Source organism: Andrographis paniculata, unplaced genomic scaffold (assembly GCF_009805555.1).
Source record: "Andrographis paniculata isolate CXL003 unplaced genomic scaffold, ASM980555v1 Contig82END, whole genome shotgun sequence".
NCBI lineage: Eukaryota > Viridiplantae > Streptophyta > Magnoliopsida > Lamiales > Acanthaceae > Andrographis > Andrographis paniculata.
In genome coordinates this window covers 548,756-567,681 of record NW_026137620.1, presented here as the reverse complement: position 1 = coordinate 567,681, position 18,926 = coordinate 548,756, and the positions used below count along the sequence as shown (strand labels likewise).

The following is an 18,926-nucleotide window of genomic DNA, read 5'->3' as shown; positions in this document are numbered from 1 at the left end:
TTAAATAAAATTACAACTAATATATAAATAAGTTTTTAACAAAAATTACTGGGCAATTAATTTGCAGGTAAGCATATTTTTCTCAATATAGGTACAACTGTGTTGGATAAAGTATTTTTGGTGCTTGATACCAATATTCAGATCTTGTTATAAAAAATATGTTGCATATTTACGACTTTTGGTGTTATGCTGATCTCTTAAATGACACTGAATATCTATGCACGTGTGCAATCACAATCCAAACCAAGACTAAATATTCTATAAACACAAGTTGAATGATATATGTAGGACCTAAATCAATAATATTGTCTAAAAACATGTAATAAATCAACAATGTCGAGCAATGTAAAGGAATAGAAACTGCCCGGGTTCCACTTATTCTTGTAAGAGTTGGGCCATCAAAATTTCAATAGACACCTAATAGATATCCTAATATATAGAACAGATGAAAAGATTCACATGCTAGAGAAATTACAGAATAGCACAAGCAAAATTTTCAACATCGACTACAAAGTGAGTTAAGTGACTTCAAATATATTATTTTTATCAAATAGAAAACTTCATATTAGCAAGTATAGACACCATAGGAGCGACAAAAATAAATCTAAACCTATCACATATATTTATGGTCGCTCATCGCATTAACCCAAAAATGGATCCGTAAAATAAATACTTAATTTCCAAATCTCATAGACTGTAGTACAAGGAAATGAAGAGTATAAAATCAACAAAAGCTAAACATATATATTATATATAAATGGTTGGTTAAGGAAGAGAACGAATGATGACTTGCTTGTGATGTAGCAACACACCTAAAAACTCGATCTGCAACAATGCATAAGGTAAAATAAAAATAAAATAAAATAAAATAAAAAAGATTAAAAGAAAAGTTAATGTAAAAATATACAACCAAATCTCAATGCATAGGATATTAAACATTAGTTTGGAAAATACACTTACCCTAATGCCTCGTTGATATGCTCACCTGATTAATGTAAGCTGCCCCTAATAGAATTCTGCATTCAAAATGGAAGAGTACAAAATTAGTACTTGAACTCATATGGAATTAGTACTTGTTGCATACAAAACCAAGGGCATGACGTACAGAACATTAAGCCTACTTCATCAAGAATTGTATAATCCCACGCTTCTTCCATTGTAAATGCAATCTCCACACAAGAATTTTATTTCTGCACAATATAATATGTTTATAAAAGCACGCCCTTTGTCCCTTAACGAAGCCATTAGTGGATTAATAGAAAACAAATACCAACAACTGGAAGTAAATCAATCAATACAGTTGGAGATACATACATTCAGTTAGTGTCATAATGAAAAGTCCAAAATTGCTTAATGATTGTGCATATATAATCAAAATTTATAATGAGATCATGTTTACAGGATAAATGAACCAAGCAAGTGTTTTTGGCTCAATACATAATGGAAGATATGTAACTTTTTCCATTCTTTATTTTAGAACAACTAAAAATTCAATCTCGTTGCAATTTTGAGACAACAAATATTGTCGAACATAAGCACCAAAGCATACAACCAGTTCAACCGCAAATCATTTAGTGTTATTTGCCACTGATTACATACAGAAGATGTTTAACTTGCAAATTCTAAATTCTAAATAGTAAAAACCAATAAACCAAATGAGAAAAAATAGCAGAAAATAGTTTTATGGAACCAAAGAGAACAGATCAAACCTTTTGCCTATTTGTCTATTATTTTTTGCTTTTGGTGAATTATTGGTGCAAAATGCAATAACCGGTATGATAGCTGACTTGCAACGTGCTTACGCCATCACGGGTGCCCGGGTAAGGATTTCCGTGAAGGGATTGGCGCGAACCAGAGTGAGATTTCCGAACTCCAAGGGAACCAGACTGAGACACCAAAAGTAGTTGTGCAACCAAGAATTACATATTTGAAATTTTTGTTAGCTACATGAGAACCTTAAATTTCATGCAAGATTAAAGTAGTTCGAGCAAAACATGCTTATACTTGTAAGTTTATGAACACCTGAACAAAATTGTAAAATGTTGATGTACATTTTAAAAATTCCCAAATAATAAATGGTGAACAGAACTTGTAGATGTACTTCTATAGGTTTAAAGGTTTAACTTTACACCTAGTGGTACGTGCATTATTAGTTTCCCATTTTCACCCAATTACATCATTTGAACAACAGTAATTTAGTTTGGAAATAAAAGATGATTATCAAATTTATATACATAATGATTTCTTAACTTGGTAATTTATGGCGCATTTTCTTCAAAACAAAATTATATTAATCAACCACCTAATTGGATTTTGCAATTCTCATGTCACTAAAAAACCACACCTTAAAATGACCTAATAAATATTAATTGTACGGAAAATTTTGGAATGACAATAGTAAATTTATATTAGTTGCATAGAAGAGTACAGCATTGTCAGAACAATGGGTGGAGGAAAAAAAGCTTTATAATCAAGTTTAAATGCAAAGATTAACAAAACAAATTCATAAAGCATGACCACATGAAAAACAATTGATTGATGTAGATATCATTTCATAGATGAGTCCAAATGCCGAAAGGATCAAAATACTAACCTTGACTCCTCTGTCAGAACCCAATTCCAATACCTTCTGGCATCGATGCCGGTTATTGCCATTGCCTTTGTAGATATACACATGCAAACCCTCCCAGTAAATTTGTCCATCCATACAATCTGCAATACCCCCATTGAAGTGAAAACTTCAAACCAAATTTACAGGAATCGAATAAAATAAAAACTTCAGATACTTTCAAAAGTACTGCATATTCTATCCCAAACCTAGCTTGGAAGCTTAAACCATTCGAAAAGATAAGAACGCAACAATTTCTTAAAGAAATCCATAATCTCACTGTGCTAAGTGCTAAAGCTAAATAAACAGCAGCTGTAAGAATCTAAGGCAATATCATGATTCATTTAGCAACCTACAGGCACTATACTTAGAGCCAGGAACAACAAATTAGCATAATTCATTCAATGGATGCAATTTAGCTAATAAGAAAGAATTAATCTACCAACTTCAAATCGTATTAACCAAATTTATAGATAAAGTGAGTAAAACCTAATTTAAACAGAGTTGAGTAAAGAAAAACTAAAAACAAAGCCAGACAAATTTCAACAGGGCAAATAAACCAGGATCAACTGATTGAATCATGGAGGAAGATAATCAAACCATCGATCCACAAATGTGACAAAAAGAGAAAGCAAAAATTATGCATATAAGGACGAAAAGTAACCGAGATGCATCGGAAATTAATTAACGTGTCTTGTTTCTCTCGTCGAACAGAAGGATTCTTCTTACAGAAACAGAGGAAATCGAGCAGCTGGTTGGTGGTAATCACATGGAAGCTTGGATTCCCAAACCGCATCCGACGAAGCGGTGCCGTGGAATGCGCTGCGCCAATTGCATATCTCCGGCAGCGTTAGGTAGCGGAACACAGATCCTCCGATATGTCCCCTGGCCCCTGTTTGGTTTGAGGGTTTAGGAAGAGAGGGGAGAGAAGGGAATTATAAAATTTTGTATGTTCGGTTCAAAAATTTTTAGAGGGGAAAGGATGGAAGGGCAGTTTAGGGTTTAGGGGAGCCAATTTTATTTTTTTTATTATATTTTTTTTTATATAATTTCAAGAATTGGGAGGGAAGAGATTTTATTAAAAAAAGTCATTTAATTATCTATTATACTATTTAAATATTTTATTAAAAATTTAATAATATTTTTTAAATTTTAATATTTATTTATTTTATTTTAAATTATATCAAATAAATATTAATATATATTAAAATTATATTATATATTTTGAAATAGTTTTAATTAATTTTTTTAATCAAATTTAATTATAATAATTTTTTAGTAAATTACAAATTAGAATATAATTATATCTATAATATTAATATTTTACTCTCTTTTTTATCATGTAATATGAGCATATTATTGTAGATACGAGAATTTAGATAAAATATAATTAGTAAGTAATTAAGAAGTACATTGGTAAAAATAATTATAGCTTAAAATTAATATAACTAAATAGTTTAATTAATATTAAAAATTATAAATTATAAAATATAAAATATTTTTATAATATTATTAGTTTATATAATTTTTGGTATAGTGTTATTATTTATACGCTAAAACTATTGTTTATCTTTATTGGTAAATTTAATAAATAACTAATGTATAAAGTATCTGATTATTGGATTATTTGTTATTTTAACTAACTATTCAAACTCGATATTTAAAAATTAGAATAAAACCCCAAACAATTGATGTTGTGAGAATTAAAGTCCCTTGTTAAATATATATATACTAGTTTAAGAAATTTTAGTTTATATAGTTAATTAGTTTGATTAATTAATGTAATATTTTTAATAAAATATTATATTAACTATTTTTTATTTGATGTAATATTGAAGTAAATATTTTTTTAACAATATAAAAATCCTTAAAATATATGAAGTTAGGCTTTGTTAACCTATATTTCATCAATTTTATTATCTTATTACTCGTGTATATATATGAGAAAAAATCAATTTTAGTCACAATATAACTAAAATTCATCAATTTTGGTCTCAATATAAAAACGTTATCAATTTTGGTTTCAATATAACCAAAACTCATCATTTTCCGTCCCAATATAAATTTTTTATCAATTCTAGTTCCAATATAACAAAAACTCATTATTTTTTGTCCAAATATAATCAAACCTTATCTTTTTTTTGTCCCACCATTAACAAATCGACGGAAAATGCTGACGTGAAAATAAATCAAACCTTATATTCATATTTTTGAAGAAAATGCACAATCTTGCAAGTCCACGTCAGCATTTTTCGTCGGTTTGTTGACGGTGTGACCAAAAAAGATAAAGTTTGATTATATTGGGACAAAAAATAATGAGTTTTAGTTATATTTGGACTAAAATTGATAAAAAAATTTTATACTAGGACAAAAAATGATGAGTTTAAATCTAATGTAAGTTATTTTAATATTATTTTGTTATTTTCTATATATATATACTAATATCTATTATTTGGCATCTCATCTCCAATAATTATTTGACAAATCCAAAACTTTATAAAAAAAAAAATAATAATAATAATAATAATAAAAATAACAAAGTGACAAAATTACATACAAATATCCACAAAGGGTTCCGTGGAAACCACAAACAAAAGAAAGAAAAGAAAAAAAAGGTCTTTCCGATAATTTTCAGAAGAAACGGAATAAAAGCGCAGCGAGTTTAGGTGAAATAAATCCGCGAGAGCGAATGGAGAATGCAGCAGCAACAAGAGCGAGCACTTTATCAATTTGCGCGAGTGCAAATTGCAGAAATAGTAGCAATAATAATAAATTAGGAATTGGAGACAGTGGAAAACAAGCTGTGATTAATGGTGGAGGAAGAAGACAGCTTGCTCTTGCTTCTACAGCCGGACTCGTACTCGTTGCAGTTGCAGCAGCTTCCGCTTCCGCTGAATCTGAATCTGATTCCAAGACGAAGCTTCTGGACAGTAAGTATGCATACATACCTATCTACTTGTATATAACTGTCTATGTTCTTCCTTGCAGAGATCCTTTTTGCTTTCTGTTGAAATGAGATTGTTTAGAAGTAATTACGTACGTTTACTAACTTGAAAATTCAAATAGGGTTTGAACTTGATTGAAATAAATATATATATATATATATAAATGGAAAAAGAGATTATGAAAATTAAATATTTGTTAAAATTGTTTAAGGAAATGTGTTACAGTGAAGATGAAACAGAGTGAAGTTGGTTTGAATTTTTTCTTTATTTATTTATTTATTTATAAATAGGTATTGATTGCAATGTTTAAAAGAGTCTTCAAATCTTGTTTGTCATGTAATTAAATTTGATCGAAATTTATACAAAATACACTCGAAAAGTAACAATTGCGAATTCGAGTTTGTTTGAAAGATTCTATGTTTTGACATGTTGATATTGGTGTTTAACAATTTTATTTTTTTTTTAAGAAAATAAATCTTTTGCATGACACCTTTGGATTTTGAAGTAGGAAATTTCATTTTAAGTTTTGTACAAAAAGAATGTTTGATTTGAGATGTTACGAAAATAAATATTTTTTTTCAAAAAATATAGAATCTAAATAGTATTTAGGGCATCTCCAACCAAGAGCCAATGGATGATTTGGTGTCGGTTGGAGATTCAGCACTATTGTTTGGCCAATTGTACTGTAGCAACGCCATATTTTGGTGTTGCTTCCTTTTTTTAAAAAAAAAAAATTAAATTAAATTAAATTAAATTTTTCAAAATTTTAAATTTTAATTTTTTAATTTATTTTTTATTTTTCTAAATTTTTAAAAAAAATTATTTTAAATTATAAAAATAAAAAATTGTTTAAAATAATAAGAAAAATTGAATACTTGAAGAATAATAGTGAAAAATATAGTTACGATTGGAGTAAAATTACTATGGAGATGAGGTTAATGTTGTATTTTATAAGTAGAAAATGTTAAAGAAACAGACGTTATATTGTTTGGTTCAAGTTATAATCTTGTATGGGGAATTGTTTCTAATTATTCTTATATTCCCAAGGGTATTTGAAGAAGTCACAAGAAAACAAGGCAAAGAACGATAAGGAAGTAAGTAAAGTTAAACTCTTATTATTTCCATACTAAGAGTTGAGTTTCATATTCATATTCATATCCATTTCTATAATGGTGTGTTTCTTAGAGATTGGACAGTTACTACAAACGCAACTACAAGGATTACTTCGAATCAATAGAGGGTACACTAAGGCAGAAGGACAACAAGGATCTCACTCAATCTGAAAAAGCCATCCTTGAATGGCTAGATTCCAACAGAAACTAACTTCCAATTATTAGTATTATTATTATTTCTACATTCTAATGTCATATCCACTAAATTTGTGTTTACTTTTCACCTAAGTATGTCTAATTTGTATTTATACAATAATAAATAACAAATACTTTTTTCATCTACTCCCTCACTCCAATTTCTATCGTCTTAAATTATATTTGTACGGTTTTTTAGATGATTGTTTTTTTTTTGTTATGAATTGACAGATTTGACCTTAATTGTATAGTAGAGATTAAAAATAATAAATGAACAGATGGTAAAAATATAAAATTTGTGTTTAATAAAAAGAAATAGGGCAATAGTTATTGGACGTCCCGAAAAATAGGACATTAGTTTATGGACGGAGAGGAGAGAGTATTTAAATATCAGCTCTATGTTAACACATAATAATAATAATTTTATCATCGTGGTTACATCATATCCTATCAATCAACAACATGGATCATGCGTTGAATTAAATATTCTGTACAATGTCTTACAAAATAGTCACCCTAATTTGCACTGTCAACTTTCATCATTAATATAATCATATACTCCCTCCGTCCAAAAAAAAATATACAATTATTTTTAGTGCGGTGTTTAAGAAATAATAGTATTTTAATTATAGTGGGTAGTTAAAAGTAGTGTAATGACATTTTTGCCTTTACTTTTTGGTGTAAAAGTAATGATGTGATGTAAAGTAGAGGTATTTGTGGAAAAAAAAATAAGGTATTTAATGAAATGTTTACTTTGGAATTGGACGTCCTAAAATAGAAACATGCATACTTTCTAATTGGACGGAACTAAGTATTCATTTTTTCATTTTAGTCCATCTCGTAACAAAGTATTCATTTCCTTTTCTAGTAACTGTATTCTCTACCTAACATTACAAATACCCTTATAACTTACAATATATTACATAAATATCATTACTTTTATATCACACGTACTAATAAGATTATTTTACTCATTTCTACTTTATTTTTACTATATCCCAATATAATACTAATATTTCGTGCAAAAAAACAAATGTATATTTATTTATGGGACTGAAGGAGTATTATGATTTGGCCTTACACAAACTAAATATTAAATATTAAGTTCAACATTTGATCCATGTAGATTAATTAAATATATTTTCTAATTAATTTTTCAAAAGATCCCTAAATAACTTTTGCCTTTAAACTAAATACTACTTTCTTAGTCCTACATCATTTGTTCATTTTTTCTATTTTGTTATCCAGCATAATTTGTTATAAACTTTAATTACATTTTAAAAATTCATAATTTAAATATTTTTTATTTTAATTAAGCTATTTAATCATTTTAATCTATAATTATTTTTACTAATATATTTTTTTAAAAATTATTTACTAATTACACAATACTAAGTCCCAACGAAGATAGACAAATTAACTGAAATAAATGAAGTACTAATTCATTAATACATGTGTCTAGAAAAATTAATATAATATTTTAAATATAACATTAACTTTTAGTATAATAGTAGTTTCGTTTCTCATAAAAATGTACATATTTTTATTTTGAATTGTCTAATTACAAAATAGTAATCATTTTTGTTTTTATTAACTATATATTCCATTTTTTTACAAATATTTCTATGTTACCGTAACATCATTATTTTTACACCAAAAATAAAAACAAACTTTCATATTACAATGAAAATACTACACTCTCTTTCCACAAACTAATTTCCACTTTTCTATTTGAAAAATCCAACAACTATTATCTTATTTTTATACAAAAATTTTACCTTTTATTATTCATTAATTTATAATTTTTATTCGAGCATGTTTTCTCTATCTTACCATAAAATTGTTAATTCATAACTGAAAAATACTGACCTAAAAAATTGTACAATATGATTTAAAATGAAAGAAGATAGTAAAAATATATTTCATATTTTTATGGAGAAAAATTTATTCGAATAGTAAAAATAAAAAAATCTACAAAAGAACGTAGACGAAAATAAACGAGTGAACGATGCGATATATATTGGACATGGAAGCGCAGAGAAACAATTACTCATAGAGGCCGTACAAGAGAATTATGTACATACATACCGTAAGGAATGTAAGCCGTAGCACTTTAGCATACGATCGATCTTCCTTTCCTGCACAAGTATGAAAGGAGAAGAAAGAATTTGAGCATCAATTCTGCCTCAGGTAGCTTATCAGTGTTGCCGTACCTGAATTACTGCGATTCCGAAGCTTTGGTGGTGATGACGGAGGCATAGTTGGCGATTGTGGATTCCGGCGACTGTCTCAGCTGCGCTATGACTGGAAATAATTCAGAGGAGCGGATGAATTGGCGGCATTGTGGATAAGCACACATCTTCACCAGTGAAAACAAGGCGATCTTTAGAGGAGAATCGTTTATAGCATCCCTTCGAGAGTTCAGCGCCACTGTCGAACAGTCCGCCACGACCTTCAGCAATGCCTGAAACGTACGTACAACTTTTTTGTCTTAGAAACCAATATAATGTATATACATATATATATATATAGGGGCATAGGTTAGCGGTTGATCAGATGGTCAAATCAGCATGGGCAGTGAGTAACATACATACATATATATATATATATACTTCATGGGATCCTCTGTCCCAAAAATAAACCATATCTTTCTATCCTCACATATATAATATGTATATATCATATCTCAATATATTTATAATACCTCGATCCCAAAATAATAGGGACATTTGGAATTGACACGAGAATTAAGGAATAATAGTATTATATTGACAGTCGGTGTAAAAATATTTCGAGAAGAACAAAAAGCCCCCTCTTTATGTAATTATTGTGAAAATATGGAGATAGTTTTGTAAAAAAAGTAGGGAGCTTGTTACTAAAAATGAAAATGAAACTATTATTTTGGAACGGACAAAAGGGGCAAAATGAGACTATTATTTTGGAACAAAAGGAGTATTATAACTCAGCATATGCTATCTTATAACACAACATATGCTGAAATATGTATAAACATATATGCTGATCACCCATATAGCATGTATGCTTATTCGGTCAAATCAACATCATGCTGACTTGGCCGAATCAGCAGAGGATCTGTAGCTATATATATATATATATATATATAGGAAGACATGATTTAATTACTCGATGCCAGTTAATGACCTGCATTGCGCCTTTGGTAACGATGTCTTCGCAAAGCCGGTTGGAGTTGCGAACGAGGTTGCTGAGAGCACCGGCAGCATTTGCCTTCGTTTTGTCTTCCTCTTCGGATAGCAGCAGATTTCTGAGCTGAGGAATGGCTCTTCTGAGTTCATCATATAATGAATCGTTGTGGTAGGCAGCATTTCCAACCTGGAAACAAAAATTTCATCGTCAATGATTGTTTGTTTGCTGATCTTGAGAATATCAAGTGCTGAAGAAACCAAATATGGCAAGAAATCTTACTGCAAAACAGGCGAATTTCCTTGTACGTCTGTCGGGATCACTGCATCGCTCGATAAGGACACCGATGATCTGATGCTTCGACTTAAAAATACACAGCCAAAACCAAAATGTGAGTTGAAAGGTGAATGGAACCTGAAATTGAGAAAAATTGATTCAAGTTCATATACCAGTGAGCTGTAAAAATAGGAACTGTGACGGCACATGTTTCCGATAGCACTGCAGGTCTTGGCGCGTAAATTAGGATCTTCGTGTGTAAGGAAGTGCTTCAGATCCTCCAAGATGTCAGCTGCATCGATGTATTCGTAGAACAGCTGCAGCAGCATTTACTATCTTATGAATAAAACTGTATATTGCATAAATAATGGAACAACAGAAGCAGATGATACAACTATATCGATAGCACATCTATTAAAGGCTCGGCTCAGAAAGCCTACTAATGAGTCAAATTCAAGCTCAAAAGATATTAAAAAGTTATCTAGGCTCGGGAAGATATTAAATTAATATTTAATATATATCTCACAAAATTTGAATTTGAACTTGAGCTTACGCAACCTGAATAACGTGTTACCTTGTTTGTTCGAGCTAAATCCGAAACAATCATGAGAAAGTCGAGGATGACTTCTCTTGGGCAGGCGCTGTTGAGAAACTTCTTTGCTCTGGTTGGATGCAATAGGCCGTTGCCTACAAGTTGGTCGGCCAGTGGTTGTTGGGTAGATAATTTGGCAATAAAAGCAACTGGCCTAGCAATGTCTTTCAGTTCCATGTGGTCCAAGCAACGAAGAACAGTTGCTGCCACATCAGCCTACAAAGAAAGGAGCAACTACATCAGACAAACAATAAAACAATATTCAACACCACAAAAAAACTCTGCATATTACACGAATTGTTGCATCCAGAAGATGAAAACATGAAATGATATTCGTCTGTGCATCCTGTGGCCCATAGCCATGTTGTATCATTATTATCATCCCAAACTATGCTATCATCTAAATTAAATGTACCAAGCCTGGATTTGTAAAACAGGAGTGAGTAGTGAGTTTTTATTTTGTCTATGGTAAAACAATAGATTGTGTATATGAACATTATGAATCGACAAAAAGTAATCATCAAGCTAACCCCCATAGCATGTGGCGGACACAGAATTCAAATGTATTAATGATCAGATAAACTAGAACTTGACAATCAGTACATGTAGTAGACGAATAGGCATGCAGCATCATATGTGTCGTAATTCTAAGTTATTCCAAAATTTTTCAAAGAAATGCATTCAATGGTGGATCGATTACATAACTATTAAAGAAAAAAAGATCATCAAGAAAGACTTCAGTGACTGACCTCCAGAAGAATTTGAATATACTTTTTCATCGATGCTTGTATTGTTTTCATCATGTCCTTGTCCTCGACACAAACCTTTCCACCCGGAGATCCCATATTCAGAAGGAAACCGCTGTTCACGGAAGCATTAGCATGTGGCACACCAGGCACACTCTGTACAGCTACAAAAGGAAATGCTAAGAGGTCTATCACTGCATTTACGGTATCTCTCACACCATTCTTCCCTCCACCAGGTCCAGTCCACAACCTAATTAGCTTAAGATGAGTGTCGCATATTAAATCAGAGATGCACTTAATGTGTTCTTGCCTTAGCATGATTTGACGGAATGTTGAAACTCCACCAGAAAGACATTGACAAATTGAAGAAATAGTCCACACGACTCCAGCAGGTGATAATCCAATTTGATCTTGAGTGCAATTCGATATTTTTTGAGTACTTGAAATATTATTGGCCAATAAATCGATGAGAAGCTGTGGAGTGCCACTGGCACATAGCTGTTGCACAGCCATATGTCCTCCCCAGTTCAGCCTGGACTCTAATAACCCAACAGAACCATCCCTGATGCCATGCCTGCAAGGTAGCATCCTCTTCACCATGTTAATGTTCACCACATTTTCATCATTTGCAGGACCTCGAAGATGTTCACATAGTGTGGCAGTTCGTGGAATTAAAGGAAGAGCTATCTCAGAAATGGCAGTTTCAACTGAGGTTCCCTTATCAAGAGATAGAATTGATGCAAGAGCTAGCATGGCAGCTGCACAGGAAGGTTGGAGTGAGGACTGCATCCGATCATTTGAAGAAAAATGGTGTGCAAGGATTGATAACCGAGAGGCCTGCTTTTTAGATGACGTAGTCAGCATAAACAGTGCGGAATTTCTTCCTGCTGATTTCAAACTCTGAGAGATTGTGGCAAGAAGAAGACAGGAGTGCATAACCAAGGCACGGGTATCCGTCATTTTGGGCCTTGAATGATCTGCTTCTGCTTCAGTGGTCTCTTTACTCAAAGCAGCACAAAATGATAATATGGAGAAGATCTCTGAAACAATAGTGTTATCCCCACCACCACTTACAACAGTAGTCACAGGTAGTTTGTTAGGCAACCCACAAAGAAAGTTCACCATAACTTCACTATGCAAGCAACATCTGTGAATAAGCTGCAATACAGAGAACCCGTCGTTATTTTGCAGATATGGCAAAGTGCCCAACATAACTTGGATGGATGAAAAGGGGTGAGATGAGAATCTGATTAATGCAGGCAATCTCAATCATGAACACAATAATGAATATAAGTAATTGGATGAAAAAAACCTAATCAAATAAATGAAGGCACATCAGATGAGAAAGACACGAAATACAACAGATACCTGCACCACAGAACAGAGACTGATTTCTTGGTGTTGGCGAAGGCAAACATGAATAGCAACCTGTGTGGCTTTTGACTTGAGAAATGCTTTTGTGATCACATCCATGATTTCTCCTGTATTTTTTCCAAGCAATGGTTGCTCATTGCAGTCATTAATGTCAAGTTGAAGTAGAGAAGGGATTCGCAAAGAGTTTAGCGGAAATAATGAGGTTGATTTCTTCGAGAGGAGTTCACATGCATCAACAAGCGACCAAATTCCCTGGAAAGCTTCATAAGCAGCTCTTAACAAATTTGTAGATCCAGATACGAGACTTGAGCCAGAATATTCCAAGCACGAGCATAAATTATCCAAAACACCCGAAGATTTTGCATGATCCAAAATTTGAGTAACAGTTTTACTTGCCCCTGACGAGGCTGAAGATATCTCTTTAGACGCTCTGAGAAACTGTGCTACTTGAGATAACATGACCGCAACACATGAAGTGCACTCATAGAGAAGTCTTGCAGATGTTTCATCATTACAACACACAACCTGGAGTTTCAAAAATATGAAAGCCTAAAGAAAACATTTGATATTTCCTGATACAGAATTTAAAAAATCAAAATTGCTATCTAAGAAACCAACCTGTGAGTATAAATTAACTACAGTAACCCAATGTTTATAAAATGAATCACCAATTCCAAGTCCATTGTTATCCAGCAACCTCTTCAGGATTGATAAACTCTGTAAAGAATATAAAAGGACATCAAACAGCATGGATAAGAACCAGAACTAACTTAACTGCATAATTGAAGTTCTTCTTGGTAGTAAAAAAAAACAAGTCTCCAAATCTACTGATGTTCTTCTTGGTAGTAAAGAAAATAAACAAGTCTCAATTCAACTACATAACCAAGTGTCCAGATTAACCCCATATCCTAGCATACTCAAGCAGTCTATGTTTAAAAGGTACAATAATGTATTACCTTTGTCATCAAGTCAGTTCCAGTTGATATTTTAAACCGGAATATTTCAGAAGTAAATCCAAGAAGAACACTAATTATTTCTTCCTGAAGCCCCTTTGAATTAACAGCTTCAGCAGAAATTAAATTTGAAAGAATCCTCATAGACTGCTTCAAAGAAATAACCTCCTGCTCCCTATATGAAAATTGAGACATTAAAATCTTACATAAACAGCTTGGCTGAAATGATTATGAGGCAAAAATCTTAAAAACTATATGCACAAGAAATATCATTAAGCATTTTGTCATACCTGACAAGAAACTGATCTGCATAAACAGATACAAACATACTGAGAAACTTACTTGAAAGCCTTCGGTGATCCATCACACAGTTTTTTTAATGGAAGCAAAATGGTAGCCAATGCTTCATTGTCTTGACCAATAATATGTGCTCCCTTACTTGTGCGGGAATTATTCTCCAGGCGATCCAACACTTGGCAACCTAAATATAAAAGAAAATTCATTAGAATTACAAAAGCACCCTCCATAGTAGTTGGGGTAAACCTTGAAATTCAAATGTATTGTCTTTTAGAGGTCAAAATGTTCAATTATATCATTCAAAAATTCATTTTACTGTTTTGCTCCTACATTTGTCCCTAATTGCACAAACAAAAACTACGAGGTTTTTAAAAGTTCATAATTCTAAATCAATTAATAATCATTAGGAGCATCATCCTACAGGGAAAGTGGTTACAAAATAAAAATCAATGAGATGGAAGACAAGTGTGAATAGACCAACCGAATCATGTTAATTCTAGAATACTGTATGCTAAGTGCAAGACTGATGGGAAAATAAAAAAGCTTCATATTACCTGTCTGTACAACACCACCCTGACTAAGGAAACCTGGAAACTCCTCATTTGGAATAGTATTATCTTCTATTTTAGAGTTACATCTATTGGAATGGGGATTGATTGGAGAGCACTGAACAACTCCAGCTTCACTACCAGCAGGAGAACCACTTGGACCTACATTCACATATATTTTTTCACTAAATACTTCCCCTTACAATTGTCTGGACTTGCATTGGCATGTTAAGAATAACAGTGGACTTACCCTCTGGAGTTGCAACATTAATTCCAGCTGCCTTCTGGGCTTTCCTTTCTTGCTTCAGTCCTGAATCACATCTAGGGGATGGTGTTGTAAGCAAGTGTGACTCCTGGACATATAACATATAAAACAAGTAGCTGGATTTATTTATCAGAAACCAAGACTTCTACAAGTAGCTTTATACAGATAAGTATCCAATCTCACCTCAACTTCTGGAGGAGTTTCCTTAACAAATGGATGTTCAAGAAGAGCTGGCCATGTAAGTCTATTTTGAGGAACCTGTTACCATCAATAAAGATAAAGTCAGAAATCATGAATATATGGAGCTTATTTGACAAGCATCAACCTGTGCAAACATTACCTTATTCAGCAAACCTTGCAAGAAACTTTTAAAATTTGGGCTCATGTTTTCTGGATATTTAACTGGATCCTGTTACAAACACATTAACCCTTATCAATAAACACATTAACCTTATAAAAACTGAAGAGTGAAAAACATTACATTACCTTAATGATGTGTCGAATGAGTGCATACACAGAATTTGTATAAAATGGAGGTTGCCCAACAAAAAGTTCATACCTGCATGATTACAAGGATTATAATGTTAGATAAACAAATGTGTAATTAGATGGCAGAAGCAGAAGGGCATATTAAGACTAAAAACTGAAACCAACAATTTCTATAAATACAAAAAAAACTTGACAAAATATTTTGTGTCTCACAAGAAGTATGTACTAGTCATCTATTGTTACCATGGAAAGCAAAAAATGCCTTACAAAATAACACCAAGGGACCAGAGATCAGCAGTGTGATTGTATGGCTGTTCTCGTACTAACTCTGGGGCCATATATAAAGGAGTTCCTAATAATCAATACAAATCAAAAGGTCAGAGAAATCATTCAAAAAGCAGTCAACAGTGATTGCTTGCAACAATAGCAAAGCAAAAATATCAGTAGAAATTTAGATACTATAATGTTACCTTTAATGGAGCGCAAGACAACCGTGTTTGCAGACATAGCCCGGGCAAAACCAAAATCACAAAGCTGTTTAAGGATGAGAAACGAAAGCAACAAACTCAGATGTTTTATTAATTGTTCTGGGTTACTAGGGGAATTAAACAAGAATAGTTCAGGAAAATCAAAGATGGAAGCTATATATAAATGCTTGAGTGTAATATTTAAGGAAATATCAGTATCTTCTTTCAAGAATCAGTTCAGAAAGCAAATACATGAAATGAACAGATACAGACAATGAATTTTACTGTCATTCAGTACCTTAACAACAGATCCTGCACCAATGAGGATGTTTTGTGGTTTCATGTCACGATGAATTATACGGTTTGAATGGAGATAGTGCAATGCTCTCACCTGACAATTTAACAAGTAATATAATCATAACTTGAAACATTTTGAAACCACTTCAGCTATTTGAATGATAAGATTTCATACAAAGTCAAAACATTACAACCCTCCCGGCCAAAGATGCAGAAGCAATGTCTGATGCTTACCAGTTGTTTTGCAATTGCTTGTACTTGTTCCTCAGGCAGGCATTTGTCATCCTCAAGAATTTCAAAAAGCTCGCCCTGTAAAAGATAGATCTTCTTAACTAACAACTAATGCATCAGCAGTTACCTAGAAATTAAGATCTATAAAGAAGAATTATTTGTGGGTAAATGGGAACAGTTATAATTACTTGTGCAAATTCTGTAACAACACAAAACTCCTGTGGGCTCTCAAATGCATCTAGCATTGCAATAATATTCTCGTGTTTCAGTTTTCTAAGAATCTGCATGAAACAAAAGTAGCTAAATTAGCTTTGAAACATAATATCAACACCCAAAAACTTATAACAAAACAACTACAAAAGGCAACAAATGAGTTACATGACCACAACATGCAAATATCAATGTTCACTCGTGTCATTATTAAAAAAATATAAAGAGTTGGAATGGAGGAAGGAAAAAAGGAAAACAGGGGTGTAAAAACAAGCAATCACTTTGGAGTATAAAAGCATGAGAGATGTTTTCCACTTTTGCAGTAAAGAACCGTGTATAAAGTAGAATCTTCCACCCAGATACTAGTTTAATTCAACTGAAAAAAGATAAGCAATCACTACCACACACACACATCTATTTATTGAGGACAACATCTATAGCTGGGCAGATTAGTTATATTAAAATGTAATACAAAAGAAGATAGATAAAAGAACATGAAATGTCGAATCCAGTTTTCTTCAACTTCAGAAGACAGCCTCAAACAAATAATGCTTCATTTCCCTACAAACAAACTCCAAATTAAAGAGTAAACATCTTGAGATAAAATTTTGGAAAAATTGGCCGCTCTTAACACAGTATATCGCAAAAAATAAAATTACAAGAGAGATATATTTAGGGTGTGTTTGTTTGGGGGTTTGAATTTTGAGTTGGGATTTGAATAGTAAAAATTTTGAATTTGAATAGTTGTATGATGTGATATAAATAGGTGTTGATGTGATGTTTTGAATGTAAAATTAATTTTTAGTATAATATAAAAAATGAAAAATAGATGTTTGATTTGATGTTTTTGGGGGGAAAAAATTGGATGAATAGTAGAATTTTGTTAAAATTTGACAAACGAACACACCCTTATAGTACACACAGGCATTATCAAAAGCAATAATTCCATCCTCATTATTTCTTAGAATCACATAAATACTTTTCAGCGAAACAAGTTAATTCCACATTACCGAATAGCAACAAATTCAATAGCACACAAATGCATATATATATAGAGATAAAAATTTACAATCAGTGAATCAGTGTATATATAAACAAGAAATCCATCTATACCTCTATTTCCTGCCTTAGGTTCAGGATGTCCTTCTCACTTTTCCCATGTTTAGGTATAAACTTCATCGCGACCGTCTGTTGATCCCAACCACAGTATAATCAATCAAATCGCATCAATAATTATTCAAATCAAATTAGAAACTAAACTAAAACACAACCTGCCCACTGAACTTGCGGCGGCCTCGGTACACTTTACCGAATGAACCCTCCCCCACAAGCTGTATTACATGATAGTTTTCGACGCCCATGGTTTCTTCAGCAAAATAAGCAGATATCGAGAAATCAGAACAAAAATCCTCACTCTACTACAAAAAAATCCAGTTCAAATTCACAATACAAGTAAGATCGACTAAAAACATACTTACAAAATATATGTGCTTAAAATTGAAAAAATCAAATGAATAAACAACACCGGCGGCGAATCGAGGAGAATTATTCCACCTGGAAACGAGTATGAGCACAAGATTCTTCGGATTAGATGGTGGAGCTGAATCCAAAAAACGATGACGAGAGCGAGAGAGAAAGAGAGGGAACTCCGAGTTTGAAAAAATGGAAATGATAGACACGAAAAGGGAGATTGTGAATTCTGTGGGGTAACGTTCACATTTTAGTTTACTAAAAAATTCAAATACACAAAAGGCGCTGCTAAACGGTCAGGCGGACGACGTCGTTTTGCTGGCGCCTTGATTTTTTTTTGCTCCGTGTTTAAATGGTTTTTTAAGAATTATCATAATGGTAATTAATGGATTTGTTTTGGTTTGGTTTAACAGTAGTTTTACTATTAAGGGTGTGTTTGTTCCGGGGATTGAATTGGATTTACACTATTTATTCAATTTTTTCTCCCAAAAATATCAAATCAAAAACTTATTTTTTATTTTTTATATTATACTAAAAATTAATTTTAAATTCAAAAAATATCACATCAACACTTATTTATATCACATCGTACAACTATTCAAATTTAAAATTTTTACTATTCAAATCTCAATTCAAAATCCAAACACTCAAACAAACACACCACCCTTATATAATTCGTGACTAGTGAG

The 18,926-nt window shown here is 32.0% G+C and overlaps 3 protein-coding genes across 9 annotated transcripts in view; 1 reads left to right on the top strand and 2 right to left on the bottom strand.

Annotated features, from left to right (window-relative positions):
- LOC127241482 (uncharacterized) overlaps positions 1–3,521 on the bottom strand; it is a 29,814-nt gene extending 26,293 nt beyond the window's left edge. Inside the window, exon 1 of the mRNA XM_051260555.1 lies at positions 3,338–3,521. The gene's annotated coding sequence lies outside the window, so the exon portion shown is untranslated. The remainder of the gene's footprint in view (positions 1–3,337) is intronic.
- Positions 3,522–5,192: 1,671 nt separating this feature from the next.
- Positions 5,193–7,007, top strand: LOC127241496 (uncharacterized). 2 transcript variants are annotated; one of them, XM_051260585.1, is made up of 3 exons: positions 5,193–5,538; positions 6,601–6,647; positions 6,739–7,007. In XM_051260585.1, the coding sequence occupies exons 1-3, from the start codon at positions 5,298–5,300 to the stop codon at positions 6,874–6,876; spliced, it is 426 nt and encodes a 141-aa protein (XP_051116542.1). In that variant the 5' UTR covers positions 5,193–5,297; the 3' UTR covers positions 6,877–7,007. The 2 variants fall into 2 exon arrangements, with proteins under 2 accessions (XP_051116542.1, XP_051116543.1); XM_051260586.1 differs by having other exon boundaries at positions 5,398–5,542.
- On the bottom strand, positions 5,496–18,804 carry LOC127241495 (serine/threonine-protein kinase TIO). 6 transcript variants are annotated; one of them, XR_007836543.1, is made up of 25 exons: positions 18,246–18,803; positions 18,039–18,133; positions 17,881–17,955; positions 16,746–16,838; positions 16,561–16,635; positions 16,328–16,420; positions 16,033–16,096; positions 15,830–15,914; positions 15,560–15,632; positions 15,414–15,482; positions 15,257–15,331; positions 15,059–15,161; positions 14,815–14,970; positions 14,306–14,444; positions 13,967–14,138; positions 13,629–13,727; positions 13,005–13,535; positions 11,640–12,794; positions 10,873–11,106; positions 10,472–10,615; positions 10,305–10,385; positions 10,023–10,211; positions 9,074–9,324; positions 8,949–8,998; positions 5,496–5,612 (listed from the first exon to the last, which is right to left on the bottom strand). XR_007836543.1 is itself a non-coding variant. In XM_051260583.1 (25 exons), the coding sequence occupies exons 2-24, from the start codon at positions 18,126–18,128 to the stop codon at positions 9,079–9,081; spliced, it is 3,981 nt and encodes a 1,326-aa protein (XP_051116540.1). In that variant the 5' UTR covers positions 18,129–18,133; positions 18,246–18,804; the 3' UTR covers positions 8,800–8,998; positions 9,074–9,078. The 6 variants fall into 6 exon arrangements, 5 of the variants coding, with proteins under 5 accessions (XP_051116540.1, XP_051116536.1, XP_051116538.1 ...); XM_051260583.1 differs by lacking the exon at positions 5,496–5,612 and having other exon boundaries at positions 8,800–8,998; positions 11,640–11,886; positions 11,947–12,794; positions 18,246–18,804; XM_051260579.1 differs by lacking the exon at positions 5,496–5,612 and having other exon boundaries at positions 8,800–8,998.
- Between the last annotated feature and the right edge of the window lie 122 nt (positions 18,805–18,926).